Consider the following 18,384-nt stretch of genomic DNA (forward strand, 5'->3'; position numbering starts at 1 on the left):
CATGGTTGGCTAAGGGCCCTTTTCCATAGGCAGCTGAAATGTGCGCTCAGTGAGCAGTTACCAGACAGCAGCAAGCAGTTGAGAGAGTTTGACAGTCTTTTTGATGCCTATCAACTGCTCATGGAAAAGGGCCCTTACCAAATTTGGGAAAGTTGTGTAGTGATTATGATTTTAAGGGCCCTTTTCCACAGGCAGCTGAATTGCGCACTTAGGCCCCTTTCAGTTGGGAGGCTGAACTGTGTGTTTGCCGAGCACTTCAGCCTTCCGTCTGCCGCCCGCCAGTGAAATTTAAGTGCAATTTAAATTTAGATGAATAGCAGCGGTTGTAACTCCACGTGTGTCAAGCGTTGATAATCGGTGGCATTACTAGGCGGTGGAGGAACGCAATATATTGAGCCTGAGCACAACTATGGCAGCGCTCAGATCTCACTTTGTGTGTGGGGGGAGGGGGTGCACCTATACAGCTGCAATACCGGGCGCAAACAAGTGCCCAGCTGGTGCAGGAGAGCAGCTGAAAGGCAACTTCACCGCTTGTCAGCTGCCCGTGTGAAAAGGCCTTTAGTGAACAGTTACCAAGCAGCAGCGAGTAGTTACCAGGCAGCCAAAAGCAGTTGCCAGGCAGCAGCAAGCAGTTGTGAAAGTTCAACATTCTTTTCACTGTCTATCAACTGCTCGTGGAAAATGGCCCTAAAAAAGTATCATTCATATACTATGAAAAATGGAAACCATACATTCTGCCAGGATATGTAAACTTATGAGCACAATTGTACTCAGTTAGAGAGAGTCTGTAGTGAAATCTAAAACAAAAAAACAGATACTCACCTAAGGAGAGGGTCCTATAGAGCCTTCCTGTTATCCTACCGATCCCCACGTTCCCCTGCAGGCTCCTCTGTTAGCAGTGTATGCCCCATGGGCCATAGACTGCCAAAACTGGAAGAGAGCAGTCTTCTGGAGCACACGGGCTTCTGAAGAGAGGCCGGTCCATACTACACATGCGCAAGCTCCCTCTCTCGTGCACTCACGCATGCCCAGTACAGAGCCGCCTGTCTTCAGAAGCCTGAGTGCTTCCGAAGACTGCTGAAGTCTCCCGCGGTGGGAGATTTAAAACAAGAATCCTGCGGGGGAATTCGGGGAGCGGGAGGAGAATGGGAAGGCTCTATAGGACCCAGAGCCTTCCCTCTCCTAAGGTAAGTATCTGTTTTTGTTTTAGATCTCACTTCAGATTCACTTTAATCACCACATGTATAAATATGGCAATCTAAAAAATGCAGTTATTTCTGCATAAATGCACTTTCCTGGCTATCTGCCGGTTGCCATCTTTATAAAAAAAGCCCCCTCCAAAATATATATATATATATATATATATATATATATATAGTAATGGTAATTAATTAATTATAGAGAATCATTAAAGTAAATTAGGGAGAATACGGGAGAGATCACTGCTAAAAATGTAAAATAAGCAATCTCTAGAGCAGCCATTCTTTTCCTACCTTGAATATGCAAGTCACTAGTCTCAGACAAGCAGGTAGCAGACAGCAGTGAAATGTCTGAAATTGTGCTACACAGTATTGTTACAGGTCAGCGATTTGGTAGTTAGACCTTAAGGCCAAACTTAAAAGCCTTAGTTTAGGCTCATTTTATAGCGCATATTGTATAGAATATACCAAAAATGTGTGAATGACTTGTGCAGGTAGTACCTGGGTTACATACGTCCCAGCTTACAAACAACCTGCCGATACAAAACGACACCCCCATCACAATTATATCACTTTTACTTTAAAGGAGAAGTATAATAAGAGCTTGTCAGTGCTGCACAAGGGCATTTTCAACAGTGATTAAACAGCCCTCAAAGGAATTAGACAACGTCCCTGCTCTTCTCAAAACTTAGCACGATTAGCTCCCTTTGAATTATGGATAAATAACGGCATACAAGATGGCAGTATTCTCCAAAATTCTATACCATTTTAGTACCCTTCCCATAGCAATTCCATCTAAATTCTTTAAAGACCTTAATGTACTGGTATCTCAATTTTCCTGAAAAAAGAAGAAACATAGGTTCTCCTTCCAATTTCTTTTTGCTTCAACTAAATTAAGTCCCCCCAACCCTGTTCATTACTATTATATGCCTACCTACCAAATATGTCCCAATATTGGTGGCCAGAATCTCAGAGAAAGCATTGGGTTCATATGGATAAAAATATATTCAGTTACTGTCCTGCAGAATATTATTTATTAAACTCCTTTAGGTCTAATCCTAGGTCTAAACATTCCCACCCTTCCATTGCAGCTACAACTTTAGCATGGAGTGTTGTGAGTAAACTATTTTCCCAAAGTGGTAAACAAACTAAAGTCAACATCCCAATCACTGCTCTTAGGTCAGTCATCCCTAACCTACATATCTCTAAATGGATCTCGTGTAGGTTAGTATGGTTAAATCATATTCTGAATACCGACTCCCTAAAGCCATTCTCCTACATGAAGTGGAAATATAAACTAACAGACTATAGTTATGGGAACGAGCAAGTAACTCATCTATACTTTTGGGAGTATCTCACTTCTAATGTAAAAACAGGAGAAATCTCTCTTTGGTATAACTTCATAACTAGCTCACTATAATGACCTGTAAATAAGTACTTACGTATATGGGAATATGACTTACAATCTCTGTTAATGACTACTGAAGTGGAGAAAGCCCTGTTAAAAAAAAAATACTCCAAAACCAAACCACAAAGAAACTTATATACAAATGGTACCTAACCACTATTATTTTATCCAAAATGGCTCCACATCACTCACCGGAATGCTGGAGGAGATGTTCTCTACCTGATTCTTTAATACATGTGATGCGGGAGTGTCCTAATGTATACTTATGTCTCATGTCAATAGGGTTCAGGCTAGACCAGGCATGGGCAAACTCGGCCTTCCAACTGTTACGGAACTACAAGTCCCACGATGCATTTGCCTTTATGAGTCATGACTGTGGCTGTAAGACTCCTGTAATGCATTGTGGGACTTGTAGTTTCGTAACAGCTGAAGGGCCGAGTTTGCCCATGCCTGGGCTAGACTGTGTTACAGAGGAAAGAGTCAGGTGTTCGTAAATACCAGACTAAAAAGTGGCTTTTCAATTTGGACTTAAAGAGACATTGAAGCAAAAAAATAAAAAAAATAATGATATAATGAAATGGTTGTGTAGTACGGATAATTACTAGAACATTAGTAGCAAAGAAAATAATCTCATATTTTTATTTTCAGTTATATTGTGTTTTTTATAACATTGCATCATTCTCTAATATTTGCAGTTTACACACTACTCAGCATTCTAAATGATTTTACAGAGCAGGCCAGTGAGCTTTTGACCTGTCCTCTGGAGAGAAAAAGAAAATACAGTGACTGACAGTTGAGATAACAAGCTTCAGAAGACAGAGCTCTCTGCGACTTTGAAAGTCGTGGAGCTCAATGGCTCTTTTGCATAGAAAACAACTGGAGTTTCTTAACTCTTCCTGTACTGGAAACAATATTAGACTTATGTCTCTGCTCCTAATGTTTTATTTCTTAGCTGTACTACACATACAAATCATATCATATATTTATTTTTCGCTTCAGTGTCTCTTTAAATGATTCCAGGTATGGAGATGTCCTGATTGGGTGTGGCAGAGAGTTCCAAAATGTACGGGCAGCACGACAGAAAACTGTCTCTAAAGGTTTAGAAGTGGACTCTGAGGGTGACCAAGCGATTAGATCCTTTTGATCTAAGATTGAGGGAGGTGTGATGCAGTTGCATCCTTCAGGTAACCAGTGCCCAGACTGTGCAAGGATTTGAATGTCAAGCCAATCTTAAACAGAATGCTCTATTTTATCAGTAGCCAGTGGAGTGAGCGAAGGGTAGGTGTTATGTGGCAATGGCGGGGTTGGCTTGTTAATAGCCTTGCAGTGGCATTCTGTACTAATTGCAGGCGGTGCAGGTCTTTGTTTGGTAGGCCTGTATTGAGAACATTGCAGTAGTCCAGCCTTGATGTTATGAAGGCATGAACTAGGGTTGGAAGATCCTCTGAAGGAATGAGGTGTTTAATCTTTGCAATATTCCTTAGGTGAAAGAAGGAATGTTTCACAACAGCTGAGATTTGATTCCTGAAGCTTAATTCTCCATCAATCAGTACAACCAGGCTGCACACAAAGGGCCATATTCTATTCATGAACTCTTAACTTAGGCGATTGGAGCATCACCTAATCTTATAAAACTTTAGACCCCCCCAGGTGGAAAAGAACTCGCTCGGGCGATATAATCGCCCAGCGAGTTCTTAACACGTTATCCAAATACCCTTATCATGCCTCCGGGCAGCGATACTTCCCGGCAGACATGAGCGTTACCTTAGACCTGCAAAAAGCAGGTCTAAACTGGCTAACGCACGTCGCCGCCGCAGCATCTGGAGGTCTCCTTTAATAAGGAGACCCCCAGAGCTCCCCGTCGGATCGCCGCACACTGTAGAAGCCCCCCATGTAGCTGTACCGGCACCCCTGCATACATACCGCCGCAGATCACCCGACGCCTCTCGCTGCAAAATCCGTCGTGTAATTACAGTGTATCTGACACTGTAATTACTGTGCGCATAGAAGGAGCCCGGGCAAAGCATCTTTGAATCTGCAGCCTGGGCTCCCCATTGGTCCGCTGTCTGAACCAATAAAATGGCTCAGACAGCGGACCAATGGGGAGCCCAGGCTGCAGATTCAAAGATGCTTTGCCTGGGCTCCTTCTATGCGCACAGTAATTACAGTGTCAGATACACTGTAATTACACGACGGATTTTGCGGCGAGAGGCGTCGGGTGATCTGCGGCGGTATGTATGCAGGGGTGCCGGTACAGCTACATGGGGGGCTTCTACAGTGTGCGGTGACCCGACGGGGAGCTCTGGGGGTCTCCTTATTAAAGGAGACCCCCAGATGCTGCGGCGGAAGATGTCGGCGATGTTCGGCGGCCGAGTGCGCATGTGTGGGGAGTGAGGCCGTGGTGCTGATGGACAGCACCACAGCGTAAACCTCACTCCCCATCGCTCGGTAATAGGGAGCATCGCTCAGGCTTTCGCCTCAGTAATGCTCCTTAACGGTCGGCCATCGCGTGAAGGATATGGGCAATAGGATTTGCCGGTAATCCTCGCGCGATGGCAAGGTGATAAGTAGCTCGCATCTGCAAGCTACTTATCACCTTGAATAGGATATGGCCCAAAGTCTGAGTTGGTCAGGTCTGAGCTTCTTATACTTAGGCCTCTTTTCCACGGACTGTTGTTAGGCAGTAAAATGCTTCTCAAGCTCTCACAACTGCTCACTGCTGCCTCGAACATTAGGGGGGACAGCCTCAGGGGTTTTGTCACTCGTCCTGATATCGCTCGTTACCACCATGCACCTGACCACGACGGCCCGACATCTTGTAGCAGGTTCAATTGACATGCTGGGGCTGAAATTGGTTGCATGCACTTGGCAGCACTTATTTTCATCCAATTTGATCTATTGGACACTAAGTCGATAGATGTATAGGAACATTTAGGGCTTGTTCACACTAAGGGCGTTTTCACCTTTTTTTAAGATCCGGCGATTTTCAAAATCGCCCTAAAAGTGCTTGTGCAATGATTTCCTATGAGAATGTCACATCTGAGCGGTTTGATTCCAATCCGCTCACCAAAGCGCTGCCTGTACCATTTTTGGGGCGATTTGCCTCAATGGTAAGTATAGGGGAAAGCGCAAAACGCTTGAAAAAGCGATTTGTATAGCGATTTCCCCAGCGCTTTTAAGAATAAATACATTGTATTTATTCTTTTCCGGGTCAAAGAGTTCACTTCCTGACTTGCATCAGGAAGTGAACAAACAAATTGCTCTGCAAAAGCGCTCAGTAAAAAGCGCTTTACAAAAAAATCATAGCACGCAGGTTAGCGCCGGGAGGCACTAAAAATCAGCGATTGCGATTTTAGATGTGAACAAAGCCTCACTGAGGCTTCGTAAAGGCAAGCTTTAAAGTTTGAAAGGTTATCATAACAATACACAATAGCAAGTTTAGCTATTCAACAGGTGAAGCGAGAGGCTAACATTTATTTCCATTTAAACAATGCAAATTGCCGGCCTTTCCTGCTGATCCTCTGCTTCTAATACATTTAGCCATAGACCCTGCACAAGCATGCAGATCAGATGTTTGACTGGATTTGCCACATGCTTGTTTCAGGCGTGCGAATCAGACACTACTGATGCATGAAAGATCAGCCACAAGACAGGCAACTGGTATTGTTTGAAAGGAAATAAATATGGCAGCTTGCACATCCCACTCACTCCAGGGTCCATATGCAATTAACTTTTTCTCCTCAGTTTTCTCCTAGGAGATCATTTTTCATCTTCAATTTTTTAAGTATTTTCTTGCTTGCTGGTAGTTTAAAAGGCATTTTATTGACTGGTTGAAATGTATCACCTAGGAAGAAACTCAGGAGAAAAAGTGAATTGCATATGGGCCCAGGTGTCTTTTAAGACTTCTCAGTAAACATACAACAAAAGAGAGCATCATTTTTTGTGAGTCATACCGGTATATTACATACGTTACATATATACTGTATGCATATAGATGTGCATGGATATTCCAAAGGGCATATTCGAAAATTGGAAATTACCTGTAGTCAAACAAAGGTGATTGTCTCTTCAGCAGATTTTGGAATAAAGCCTTTGCATTATTACAAAAAGATATTACTAAAAAAAATAAAAAGCAAAGATTAATAGCAACAACAGCACATAAAACACATGATATTAAAAAACGTTTTACAGAGCCAGTCCAGCAAAAGATTTTATTAATTCTATGGCTTCCTCGCTTTCCCCATACACCATTAGTAATGTTGTAATATTACAAGAAAGCCAATAAATATAGGTTGTATGACCTTACATACACAGTTGGCATATTTGATACGGCCGTTCAAAGAAATTCACTTCAGAAAAAGAAGGTTGTGATTGAAAGATTTCTCCAGCAAGAGTGAAGTTAGCAGCAGAAAGGGTGTTTGACCAGCTAGTGACCAGGTTTTCCTCTCTAGATCAGGCTTTCTAAACCAGGGTTCCTTGAGATCCAACAATTTTTTGCAGGGTTCCTCCAGGTTAAAAAGGGCTGCTCTCGCTCCTCCACATGCTGTTGAAAGAATGATTTTCTGTGGCCAACACTGCAGCTTAGTAATGGCTGGTTCACACGGACGGTGTACCCCCCCTTCCCCTCTCATTTTTGCCCATGTATTTTTTTTTTTAACAGAACCGCTTCCAATGAGTGGAAGCAGTTCTTTGACCAACGGTGCGTACGTTCGTTATTCTCTCCTATTGTGTGATAAACACATTTGCCCACCTCCAATCGGTGAAACCGCCGTCCTTTCCAGATGCTGCATTAGCGTCTGAGGCCCTAATCCCCATCGTTTTTAACAAAATATAGTAAACAATGCACCTTGTTTCCGAATTTCCGGTGACCGGCACATGTGGACTGGGCCTAAATTCCTTCATCAGTAGAGGGAGGAGGTGGAAGGACTCAAGTGATCTGTAGTGATAGTTAAAAGCTGGCATTTGCCCCTCCTAAGTCCTTTCTGAGAGCATTTTCTCATGCAATGTACAAATTACTGTTCATTGCTAATTAATGCAAATTTACTATAATCTGCATTAAAAAAAAAAATTAAGGGGGAGATTCATTTGATTTCCGGATCCGATTCTGGTGCTCAGTCAGGTCCCTTTAAATCTGAACTTTAAAAACGGGCTCTTCTCATTGTAGTTCCCCACCTGCAAGTCAGGCAGGAGAGAGTGATTGGAGTAGTAGCCAAGCTGATGGTCAAATAAGGCCTCTTTTCCACAGACTGTTGAAAGGCAGTAAAATGCCTCTCAAACTCTCACAACTGCTCACTGCTGCCTGGTAACTGCTTGTTGCTGCCTGGTATCTGCCTATTGCTGTCTGGTAACTGCTTGCTGAGCACACTGTTCAACAGTCCAGAGCAGTTGATAGAGTTTGAGAGACTTTTCACTACCTTTTTGTGGGCATTTTTGTAAGCGCTTTTGCAGAGTGCTTCATCTTTAGATCCAGAAATAAATCCGGAAAAAATACAATGTATTTTTTTAAAAACTGCTCACGCAATTGCTTGCTAAAGTGATTTTGTGAGCATTTTGCGTTTTTGCTATACCTTCCATCGAGGCAAATCGCCTCAAAAATGGCCCAAGCACCGCTTTTTTAAGCGGATCGCAAACAAACTCTTAGGCAGGGAACACACTTGTCTTTCAGTTTTCTGCGCGCGGTTTTCTGCATACTTTTTCTGTACACCAAGTGTGTTTCTATGCAGGAAAACGCGCGCGGTTTTTCACAGCAGCTGATGTAATTGATAGAGAAAACTGACAAAATGTGCAGAGTCATGATGCAGAATGTCAGTTTTTTTTCTGCTCGCGAACCACATCTTAAGTGTGGACTAGCCCATTGATTAACATGAGTTCTCAGTTTTTTTGGGCAGAAAACACGGACGAAAACAGTCAAGTGTGTTCCCTGCCTCAGAGAATCATGGCACAAGCGATTTCAGGGTGATTTTGAAAATCACCCACGCTTAACATTTTACAAAAACGCCTATAATGCAAACAAGGCATTAGGCCTCTTTTCCACGGACAGTTGAACTGTGTGTTCAGCAAGCAGTTACCAGACAGCAGTGAGCAGTTACCAGACAGCAGCAAGCAGTTACTAGGCAGCAGTGAGAGTTTGAGAGGCATTTCACTGCCTATCAACAGTCCGTGGAAAAGAGGCCTTACTTGTGTAGATTGTTCCAGATACAGGCTCTCTGCAAGCCTGACACACAGAGCATGCTTGTCATTTGTTAGGGCTTGTTCCCATTGGCACTTCTTTGTGTTCTGTAAAAACCTATAAGCTTTGCAAAGGCGTGCATTTTCCCATGAAAGCCCATGGGGTTCCCACTTATGCGCTGCATTTTTTTCCCATTGCATAAAAGCACAGCATGCTACATAATGATTAGAATCTATGAAAGCTCATTGAAGTAAAAGATTAATAACGTCCACAAATGTGATCCCCATGCATTTTCCAGTATTTTGTCCATTGAAGCAATTATAAACATGCATAGCTGTGTCCAATAGCAATGGCAGTGTGGTTTGCAGTACATATCAAAAATGCATGCAAAATGTATTGTGTTTTTTTTAATACAAACAATTAATAGTGGGTAGAAGCGTTTAGGACAGAGCAGTAGTGGCGGTTACATAAGCACAGTTGATTTGCTCTAAATTAGAATATTGATTGAACTTTTTTTTTGTAATTATTAGGGTTATTGATAGTATATGAGAAAGGGAAGGCAACCATAGGATTATTAAAGGAGGATTTGTAGAGGTGTATTCCATACACATACTAACCTGTTATCTTTGTAGGTACACAACACGGGCACTGAAAAATGTAGAGTTAGTTCAGTTAATAAGATGAATAAACATGGCATTGTGCAGTACCATTATCCTACCTGAAAATAAACCTGAGAGGGCATTACTAAAAGATTTGATACTTACCCGGGGCTTCTTCCAGCCCCATGAGCACCGATGTGTCCCTCGCCGTCCTCCTGAGTGCCTCCGCTCGGCCACAATCAGCCCTGATAACTGACTCCACTCGGGCTCTTCTGTACATGAGCGGAGGGGCCGCGCATACGCAGAACAGCCAACTGGAGCGACCGATTATGGCCAAACTGAGCCACCGGGGAGGACGGCGAGGGACGCATCGGTGCTCATGGGGCTGGAGGAAGCCCCGGGTAAGTATCAAATCTTTTAGTAACGCCACCTGAGGTACATTTTAAAAGGGAATCTGAAGTGAAAATAAACTCATGAGATGATTTGTATATGTAGTACAGCTAAGAAATAGAGCATTAGTAACACAGATATGAGTCTAATATTGTTTCCAGTACAGGAAGAGTTAAGACACTTCAGTTGTTATCTATGCAAAATAGCCCCCCCATAACATTGCATTAGCAAGAGATTTTAAAATCTCTAGTGCTTTTTAGCTCTTGTAGTGTGAATCAGTCCTCAGAGTCAGTTTTTTTGCATCCAATCTGCGTGTTCTGGAAACAGGCCCTAAGCGTTTAGCAATTGTGATCTCACAAAGTGATTTTTATATAAGGAATGTATGTTTTTGCACATTCCAAATATTGCTCTAAAAATGGTACAAGCAGCACGTTTTCAAGTTTCTCAAAATTGAAACACTTCAGTAAGAACACCCTCATAGGGTGACACTTCTGTGGCGCTTTACCAATCACTGATTGGCAAGCTGAGTATAATCGCTCACAGTGTGAACCAGCCCTAAAGCAAACCTAAAGCAAGGAAACTCGCTTCAGGTTAGATACTTACCTATGTAGGGAAGGCTCCCATAGAGACATTTGGTACTCTCTCTGTGCCCTCATTCCACAGTTGTCTCCTGCTTGAATTTACATGTTTTCAGAATTGTATTGATCAGTGTCGGCAAATTCTGCCAGCTGGTCTCTTAAGTTTTGGATTTGTGGTTGCAAATCAGAGACTATTGTTTTACGCTTAGCTATGATGCGTTCCATCTTTCCTTTGGAACAATCCTCTAGATAGTTGTACCAATCCTCGGTGAATGTTAAATCATCTGGAAAGGGGGACTCAGTGAGGTCTCCAATCAACACCATCGTATAACTAATATTCTGAAGAAACATTGGCCCCTCCTACAAGGAGACCCACTGCTGAAAACCAATTTAGCTAACAAGCCAAGATGCATCTTTCGAAGAGCAAGAACCCTGAAAAATAGATTGGCACCAAGCATTATACGAGGGATAGACCAGGCAAGGGGAGAGCAGAGTACCAAGGATCAGACAGGACTTATAACATGTTGTGCACAAAGGAAGTGCCTATGCTGTAATACTATTGATAGAGGCGCAACTGGTTTCAGTTCCACAGTGACAGGAGATACACATTTCATCAAATTCAACATGGATTGCACAAAAAAAAAAAAATAAAAAAAAAAAATTAAACAATATTGCGGTTCTTTGCATTGGTTAGGATGTGCTAACACGTTGTGGTGTAGTCTTTAAGTTTTGAGGACTCCGCCCCAGCTTCACTCACTCCCCCTCCTCCACCCCAACTTTACTCACTCCCCCTCCTCCACCCCAACCTTACTCACTCCCCCTCCTCCACTCCAACTTCACTCACTCCCCCTCCACCCCTCCCCCTCTTCCACCCCAGCTGCACTCACTCCCGAACTTCACTCCCTCTCCCGTTTCAACTTTTACCGCCACAGTTTACTTTAAATAAAATTTCCCCACACAATAGTCATCATGTTGGACTATGCTGTACAGTGTACATCCTGTGACATGTATGCATGCCTTGATCAGCGGATTGAGGGTGTTTACTGTTGCCCTGGGTGTGTGCGTGTTGCTCAGTTAGAGGCGGAAGTCGCAGAGCTAAATAAGCATCTCGCAACACTGAGACGCATACACAACATGGAGATGAGCTTGGATCTCACGATCCAGACACTGGATGGAATCGGTGAAGATGAGGTGGGTGGAGTAAAGCCGGAGCAAGAAGCAGAGGTAGCCGCTAGTTGGGTCACAGTTAGAAGGGGTAGGGGAAAAAGTGACAGGGAGGCTAGTCCCGAGTTGTCCCTCACTAATAAGTATGCTTGTTTGCGTAATATTGGGGAGGATGATTCTGGAGTAGCAATGCTGCAGCAGGATGTGCTCCTTAGCAACCAAGGGGCAGACTGCTGTAACGAGAAAGGGAGTAAGAGTGCAGCTAAGGCTAGACAGGTACTGGTGGTAGGGGATTCAATTATTAGGCGCACAGATAGGGTAATCTGTCGAAGAAACCGTGAATGCCGTACAGTCTGTTGCCTCCCGGGTGCTCGGGTTCGGCATGTAGCGGAAAGAATTGACAGATTATTGGGTGGGGCTGGGGAAGACCCGGCTGTCATGGTACACATTGGCACCAATGACAAAGTTAGTGGGAGATGGAAGGTCCTCAAAAATGATTTTCAGGTACTTGGAGATAAACTTAAAGCAAGGACCTTCAAGGTGGTGTTCTCTGAAATACTGCCAGTGCCACGCGCTACATCTGAGAGACAGAGGGAGCTTAGGGAGTTAAATAAGTGGCTGAGAAATTGGTGTAGGAAGGAAGGGTTTGGGCTCCTGGAGAACTGGGCAGACTTTGCAGTCGGCTACAGGTTCTACAGCAGGGATGGGCTGCACCTTAATGGGGAGGGTGCAGCTGCATTGGGGGAGAAGATGGCTAAACGGTTGGAGGAGATTTTAAACTAGGATCTGGGGGGAGGCGGGAGGATAAAGTCTCAATATGTAGACAAGATAAGGTAAAAAGACAGTGGGAGCCTAACATTATGGGGGGTGGAGAGGGGGGTGGAGACAGTGTAAAGATTAAGGAGGTTGGTAAAACTTCAAGTAGCCCATTTCGTGTAAACAAAATTGGTAAATGTGTTGGTAAAAATATAAAGTGCATGGTAACCAATGCTCGGAGCCTTGCAAATAAAATAGACGAACTAGAGTTCATTCTGAATGACAAAGGCTATGACATTGTGGGAATAACCGAGACATGGATGGATGAAAGCCATGACTGGATAGCTAATTTAAAAGGATACAATGTGTTTAGGAGGGATAGAACAGGGAAAAAAGGTGGAGGGGTTTGTCTCTTTGTTAAGAATTCTTTTACAGCTGTCCTCAACGATGAGATGGAGGAAGATTGCGAAGATGTGGAGTCCGTTTGGGTAAATATTCATGGTGGAAATAAAAGTTGCCAATTGCTTATTGGGGTATGCTACAGACCACCTCTTATTAATGAAGCTGCAGAACTGCGATTACTACAGCAGATTGAAAAAGCTGCAAGTAAAAACGAGGTCATAATTATGGGCGACTTCAACTTTCCAGACATTGACTGGGGTATTGAGGCTACCCATTCTGGTAAAAGCAGCAGATTTCTGGCAGCACTACAGGACAATTACTTGACTCAAATGGTAACGGAACCAACTAGGGGGAATGCGTTACTGGATCTGATCATTTCTAATAGACCAGATAATGTATCAAATGTGCAGGTTCAAGAACATTTGGGAAATAGTGATCACAACATGATAACGTTTGATCTGGTGACTGATAGGCCACGGGGCAGCGGGACCACTAAAACTATGAATTTTAGAAAAGCAAAGTTCAATCAAATTAGGCAGGCACTAAGTTTGGTGAACTGGGATAATGTACTACAAGGGGACGACACTGAAGGGAAATGGCAAGCTTTTAAACGTATTCTCAATCAATATTGTAGTATGTATATCCCATATGGAAACAAAATGTCTAGGAATAAAAAAAGGCCTCTATGGATGAATAGAAAGGTTAGGGATAAAATGAAGAGGAAAAAGAATGCCTATAAGGTCCTAAAACAGGAGGGGACTGAGGCTGCACTAAGCAATTATAAGGAGTGCAATAAAAATTGTAAAAAAGAAATTAGGCTGGCAAAGATCGAAGCTGAAAATCAAATCGCTAGGGATATCAAATCTAACCCAAAAAAGTTTTACAAGTACATCAACTCTAAAAAAAGAAAGGTTGACTGTATAGGAATCCTAAAGGATGAGGGTGGGAACTCAATGGTGGACGACCAAGGTAAGGCAGAGTTATTAAATGCTTTCTTTGCTTCTGTCTTCACAAAGGAAACAGCACTGTTGCAAATTACAGAGGCAGAAGAGTCTCAATCTTCTAACTGTAATATTAAATACTTAACGCAGGAAGAAGTAAAGGCAAGACTAAATAAATTAAAAATAGACAAGGCACCTGGCCCGGATGGCATGCATCCTCGGGTCCTAAGAGAATTAAGTTCAGTTATAGCTAAGCCCCTTTATCTTATCTTTTGTGACTCTCTTGCAACTAGCAGAGTCCCAGTGGATTGGCGTACAGCCCACGTTTTCCCGTTATTTAAGAAGGGCAACAAATCTGATCCAGGACATTATAGACCTGTAAGCTTAACATCAGTTGTATGCAAACTATTTGAGGGGTTACTAAGAGATACTATACATGACTTCATAGTAGAAAATAATCTTATTTCTCAGCATCAACATGGGTTTACTAAAGACAGGTCCTGTTTGACTAACATGCTCAGCTTTTATGAGGTAGTGAATGCTAATATGGATATTGGGAATGCTGTAGATGTGATATACTTGGACTTTGCAAAGGCCTTCGACACTGTTCCCCACAGAAGTCTGGTGCAAAAGTTGAGGATGCAAGGACTGGGGAAGAGTTTGTGTGCATGGATAGGGAACTGGCTAATGGACAGAAAACAAAGAGTTGTGGTCAATGGATCGTACTCAAAATGGGAGACTGTTAGCAGTGGGGTCCCACAGGGGTCTGTACTGGGTCCAGTGCTCTTCAATTTATTTATTAATGACCTAGTAGATGCAGTAGTGAGCAATGTTGCTATTTTTGCAGATGATACAAAATTGTGCAGAATCATCAACTCTCAGGAAGATAGTGTCATATTGCAACAGGATCTGGATAGGATGGCTATATGGGCACATACATGGCAGATGAAATTCAATGTTGACAAATGTAAAGTCATGCATTTTGGTCGTACCAATGGTCTAGCACCATACAAAATAAATGGGATACAGTTGGGAACATCAAACTTGGAGAAGGACTTAGGAGTACTCATCGACAACAAGTTAAATAATCGTACTCAATGCCAAGCCGCTGCAGCTAAAGCGAACAAAATTTTGGGATGCATTAAAAGGGAAATAAAAACTCGAGATGCTAGCATAATATTGCCCCTGTTTAACTCTCTAGTAAGGCCACATCTGGAATATGGAATTCAGTTCTGGGCACCACATTACAAAAAAGATATTGCAGTTTTAGAGCAGGTGCAGAGACGAGCTACAAAATTGATACGTGGGATGGAAGGTCTCGCTTACCAAGAAAGGTTAGATAAACTGGGTTTATTTAGTCTAGAGAAAAGACGCCTTAGAGGAGATCTAATTAACATGTATAAATACATTAGAGGGCAATATAATAGCTTGGCGGATGAGCTTTTTGTCCCTAGGCCTTCTCAAAGGACTAGAGGACATGAGCTGCGCATGGAGGAAAAACGTTTTAGCCATTTATTTAGGAAAGGGTTCTTTACAGTAAGAGTGGTCAAGATGTGGAATGCATTGCCACAGGAAGTCGTTATGGCAAACTCTATACCTGCATTTAAAGGGGGCTTAGATGCTTTCCTTGCGTTGAAAGACATCAATGGCTACAATTACTAGGTTATGCCTAATGATGTTGATCCAGGGATTTTATCTGATTGCCATCTGGAGTCAGGAAGGAATTTTTCCCATTTGGGGCTAATTGGACCATGCCTGGTGGGGGTTTTTTCGCCTTCCTCTGGATCAACAGGGGTATGTGGGGGACGGGCTGGAGTTGTACTTTGTACTGGTTGAACTCGATGGACGTATGTCTTTTTTCAGCCAAAATAACTATGTAACTAACTTTGTGATCTACTTAATAACTTGCCCTTGTGGCCTCCAATATGTGGGACGTACGACACAACCGATCCGTACCAGATGGGGCCAACACAGACAAAATATTACTAAAGGTTACATTAAACATGGACTATCAAGACACTGCAAATCATTTCACGATCAAAAAACTGAGGGAACAAAAATCTGCCCCATTGAATACATTCCGGAATCCACACGCAACCGCAGAAGTCGACTAAAGAAGAGAGAAATGTACTGGATATTCAGGCTCAGCACCCTACAACAGGATGGATTGAATATATGCTTGGAACACAATCTGTGATGCAGCTGAACATACAACATTGGAGGGGAACACTGACTCCATGCTCAAAGTCCTAGGCCCTCTACTATGTTTTACCCTTTAGTGGGTCGTAGCTATGACCTACACGAGGCCCTCTCAGAGTTTCTTCCTTCCTTTGAGTCTAGGGTAACTTTTTAGTAGCCACCTAATTAGACTCCCCTTACTAATCAGTAAACCCCCCTCCCCCCGCCCCACCTTCTATCTTGTGGGGAGTGCGATACTCAAATTCAAAGGAGGAGGGTGGATGTCTTGGAGGGATCCAGTGGTTTTGGTCCCTCCCCCTTCTAGCTTTTGGTCATCCCCACGTATGTAGGGCTAATCTCCTTAGAGGGAACCTCGAGACACCTTGTAACAGTCTGGCGCCTAAGTTCTTTCCTCTATGCCATATCCCTTCCAGTGAACCAGATACTGCACGGAGTTCTGCACAAGCCGTGAGTCCAGAATCTTTTCAATCTCATACTCAGGTTGGTCATCAATCAACACGGGGGGGGGGGGAGCGGAATCCACGTGCACCACCGGCTTGAACAAGGACACATGAAATGATCTCATACCTCGCATGCTGGTAGGGAGGTCAATGGCATAAGTGACATTATTGATTTTTCTAGTCACTGGAAAAGGACCCACAAATCTAGGACCTAGTTTGGGTGACAGTTGCTTTAGGGCCAAATGTCATGTGGACACCCAGACCAAGTCCCCTGGAGAGAATTCCCATTCTATGGAACGTCTCTTGTCAGCCTGTTTCTTCTGGTTCTGAAAAGCCCTCCCCAAATTTCTTTTTACTATTCCCCAAGTTTGCTTTAAGGACTTCTGCCAATTCTACAGGGCTGGAAACGGAGTAGAAGCCACTGGCAATAGGGCAAACTTGGGTGACCTTCCCGTCACCACCTGAAATGAGGAAAATCCTGAAGAAGAACTTTTAAGATTGTTGTGTGCAAATTCTGCAAACGGCAAACATTTTACCCAGTCGGTTTGTGCATCTGCCACATAACATCTCAGAAACTGTTCCAGGGACTGATTGACTCTTTCGGTCTGGCCATTGGTCTGCGGGTGGTAGCCTGATGAAAAAAAAAGATCCATGTCTAACTGATGGCAGAATGCCATCCAAAATTTCGATACAAATTGGACTCCCCGATCTGACACTATATTTTCCGGAATGCCATGCAGCCGGAAAATGTGCTGGATTAAGAGATCAGCCAGTTCCTGGGCCGAGGGGAGTCCTTTCAGGGGGACAAAATGGGCCATCTTACTAAATCGATCGACTACTACCCAAATGACCGTCATGCCCTCAGACCTGGGGAGTTCGCCCACAAAATCCATGGACAAATGGGTCCAAGGTTCACTCGGAACTGGCAAAGGCTGCAATGTTCCAACAGGTGCCTGACGGGAGGGTTTTCTCCTAGCACATATTGCACACTCTCTCACAAACTCTTTACAGTCTGCTCCTCTCGGAAGAAATAACGACCACCGGGCCTGTCGGGGGCTAAGTCTCTTAGCGCCCTCAATGTACTCTACATTTTTGTGGTCAGTGTAAACTGTAATGGTGTGTTCTGCCCCTTCTAGCCAATGTCGCCATTCCTCAAAGGCTAACTTGATGGCTAGAAGTTCCCGGTTGCCTATATCGTAGTTTTTCTCTGCGGGTGAAAAACAGGCACAGGGGTGAAGTTTCCCCTGCAAACCAGAACGCTGAGACAGCACAGCCCCTACCCCTACCTCTGAGGCATCAACCTCCACGATAAAGGGAAAGGTGACGTCTACATGTCTCAATATGGGTGCAGTACAGAACAATTTCTTCAGAGTGGAGAAAGCAGCATGGGCCTCTGGGGACCAGTGGTGAGTATCTGCCCCTTTTTTGGTGAGACTGGTGAGAGGCGAGATCACCGTGGAGTACCCCTTTATGAACCTCCTGTAGTAGTTGGCGAACCCCAGGAATCTCTGGAGTGCCTTCAGTCCTACAGGCTGAGGCCACTCCAAGACAGCAGAAACCTTTCCAGGGTCCATAGAGAGGCCAGAGGTCGAGATTATGTACCCCAGAAAGGCGACAGAAGTCACTTCGAAGATGCATTTTTCCAGTTTAGCATACAGCATATTCTTTCTTAACTTCCGTAGCACAAACCCTACATGTTTCCTGTGTTCTGAGAGGTTGGAAGGAAAAATCAGTATATTGTCTAAGTATACCAAGACAAATTTGCCCAACACCTCTCTGAACACCTCGTTAATCAGCTCTTGGAAGACGGCTGGGGCGTTACACAACCTGAAGGGCATCACTAGGTACTCGTAATGCCCGTCGGGTGTGTTAAAGGCCGTCTTCCACTCATCACCCTCCCTGATACGCACAAGGTTGTATGCACCCCTCAAATCCAGCTTCGAGAAAATCTTAGCATTAGTGACCTGGGTAAACAAATCATCAATTAAAGGCAAAGGATAACGATTTTTTACTGTAATCTTATTCAAGCCTCGATAATCAATGCATGGACGGAGGCCCCCATCTTTCTTTTTCACTAAAAAGAATCCTGCCCCTGCTGGTGACCGAGAGGGACGAATAAAACCTTTAGCTAAATTTTCT

The 18,384-nt window shown here is 43.6% G+C and overlaps 1 protein-coding gene across 4 annotated transcripts in view; it reads right to left on the minus strand.

Moving 5' to 3' along the window:
* Nucleotides 1-18,384, minus strand: part of GLRX2 (glutaredoxin 2) — a 62,560-nt gene that overhangs the window by 19,278 nt on the left and 24,898 nt on the right. For 2 of the 4 annotated variants that reach the window (XM_068242659.1, XM_068242660.1), the window contains 2 exons: nt 9,394-9,424; nt 6,648-6,723 (listed from right to left, as the gene is read on the minus strand). The exons of 1 other annotated variant lie outside the window; for it this stretch is intronic. Coding sequence is in view for 1 of the 3 variants with exons in the window: in XM_068242658.1 (XP_068098759.1) it covers nt 6,648-6,723 (76 nt within the window). In the remaining 2 variants the exon portion in view is untranslated. The remainder of the gene's footprint in view (nt 1-6,647; nt 6,724-9,393; nt 9,425-18,384) is intronic. One more of the 4 variants, XM_068242658.1, reaches the window with a different exon arrangement.

Source organism: Hyperolius riggenbachi, chromosome 6, assembly GCF_040937935.1.
Source record: "Hyperolius riggenbachi isolate aHypRig1 chromosome 6, aHypRig1.pri, whole genome shotgun sequence".
NCBI lineage: Eukaryota > Metazoa > Chordata > Amphibia > Anura > Hyperoliidae > Hyperolius > Hyperolius riggenbachi.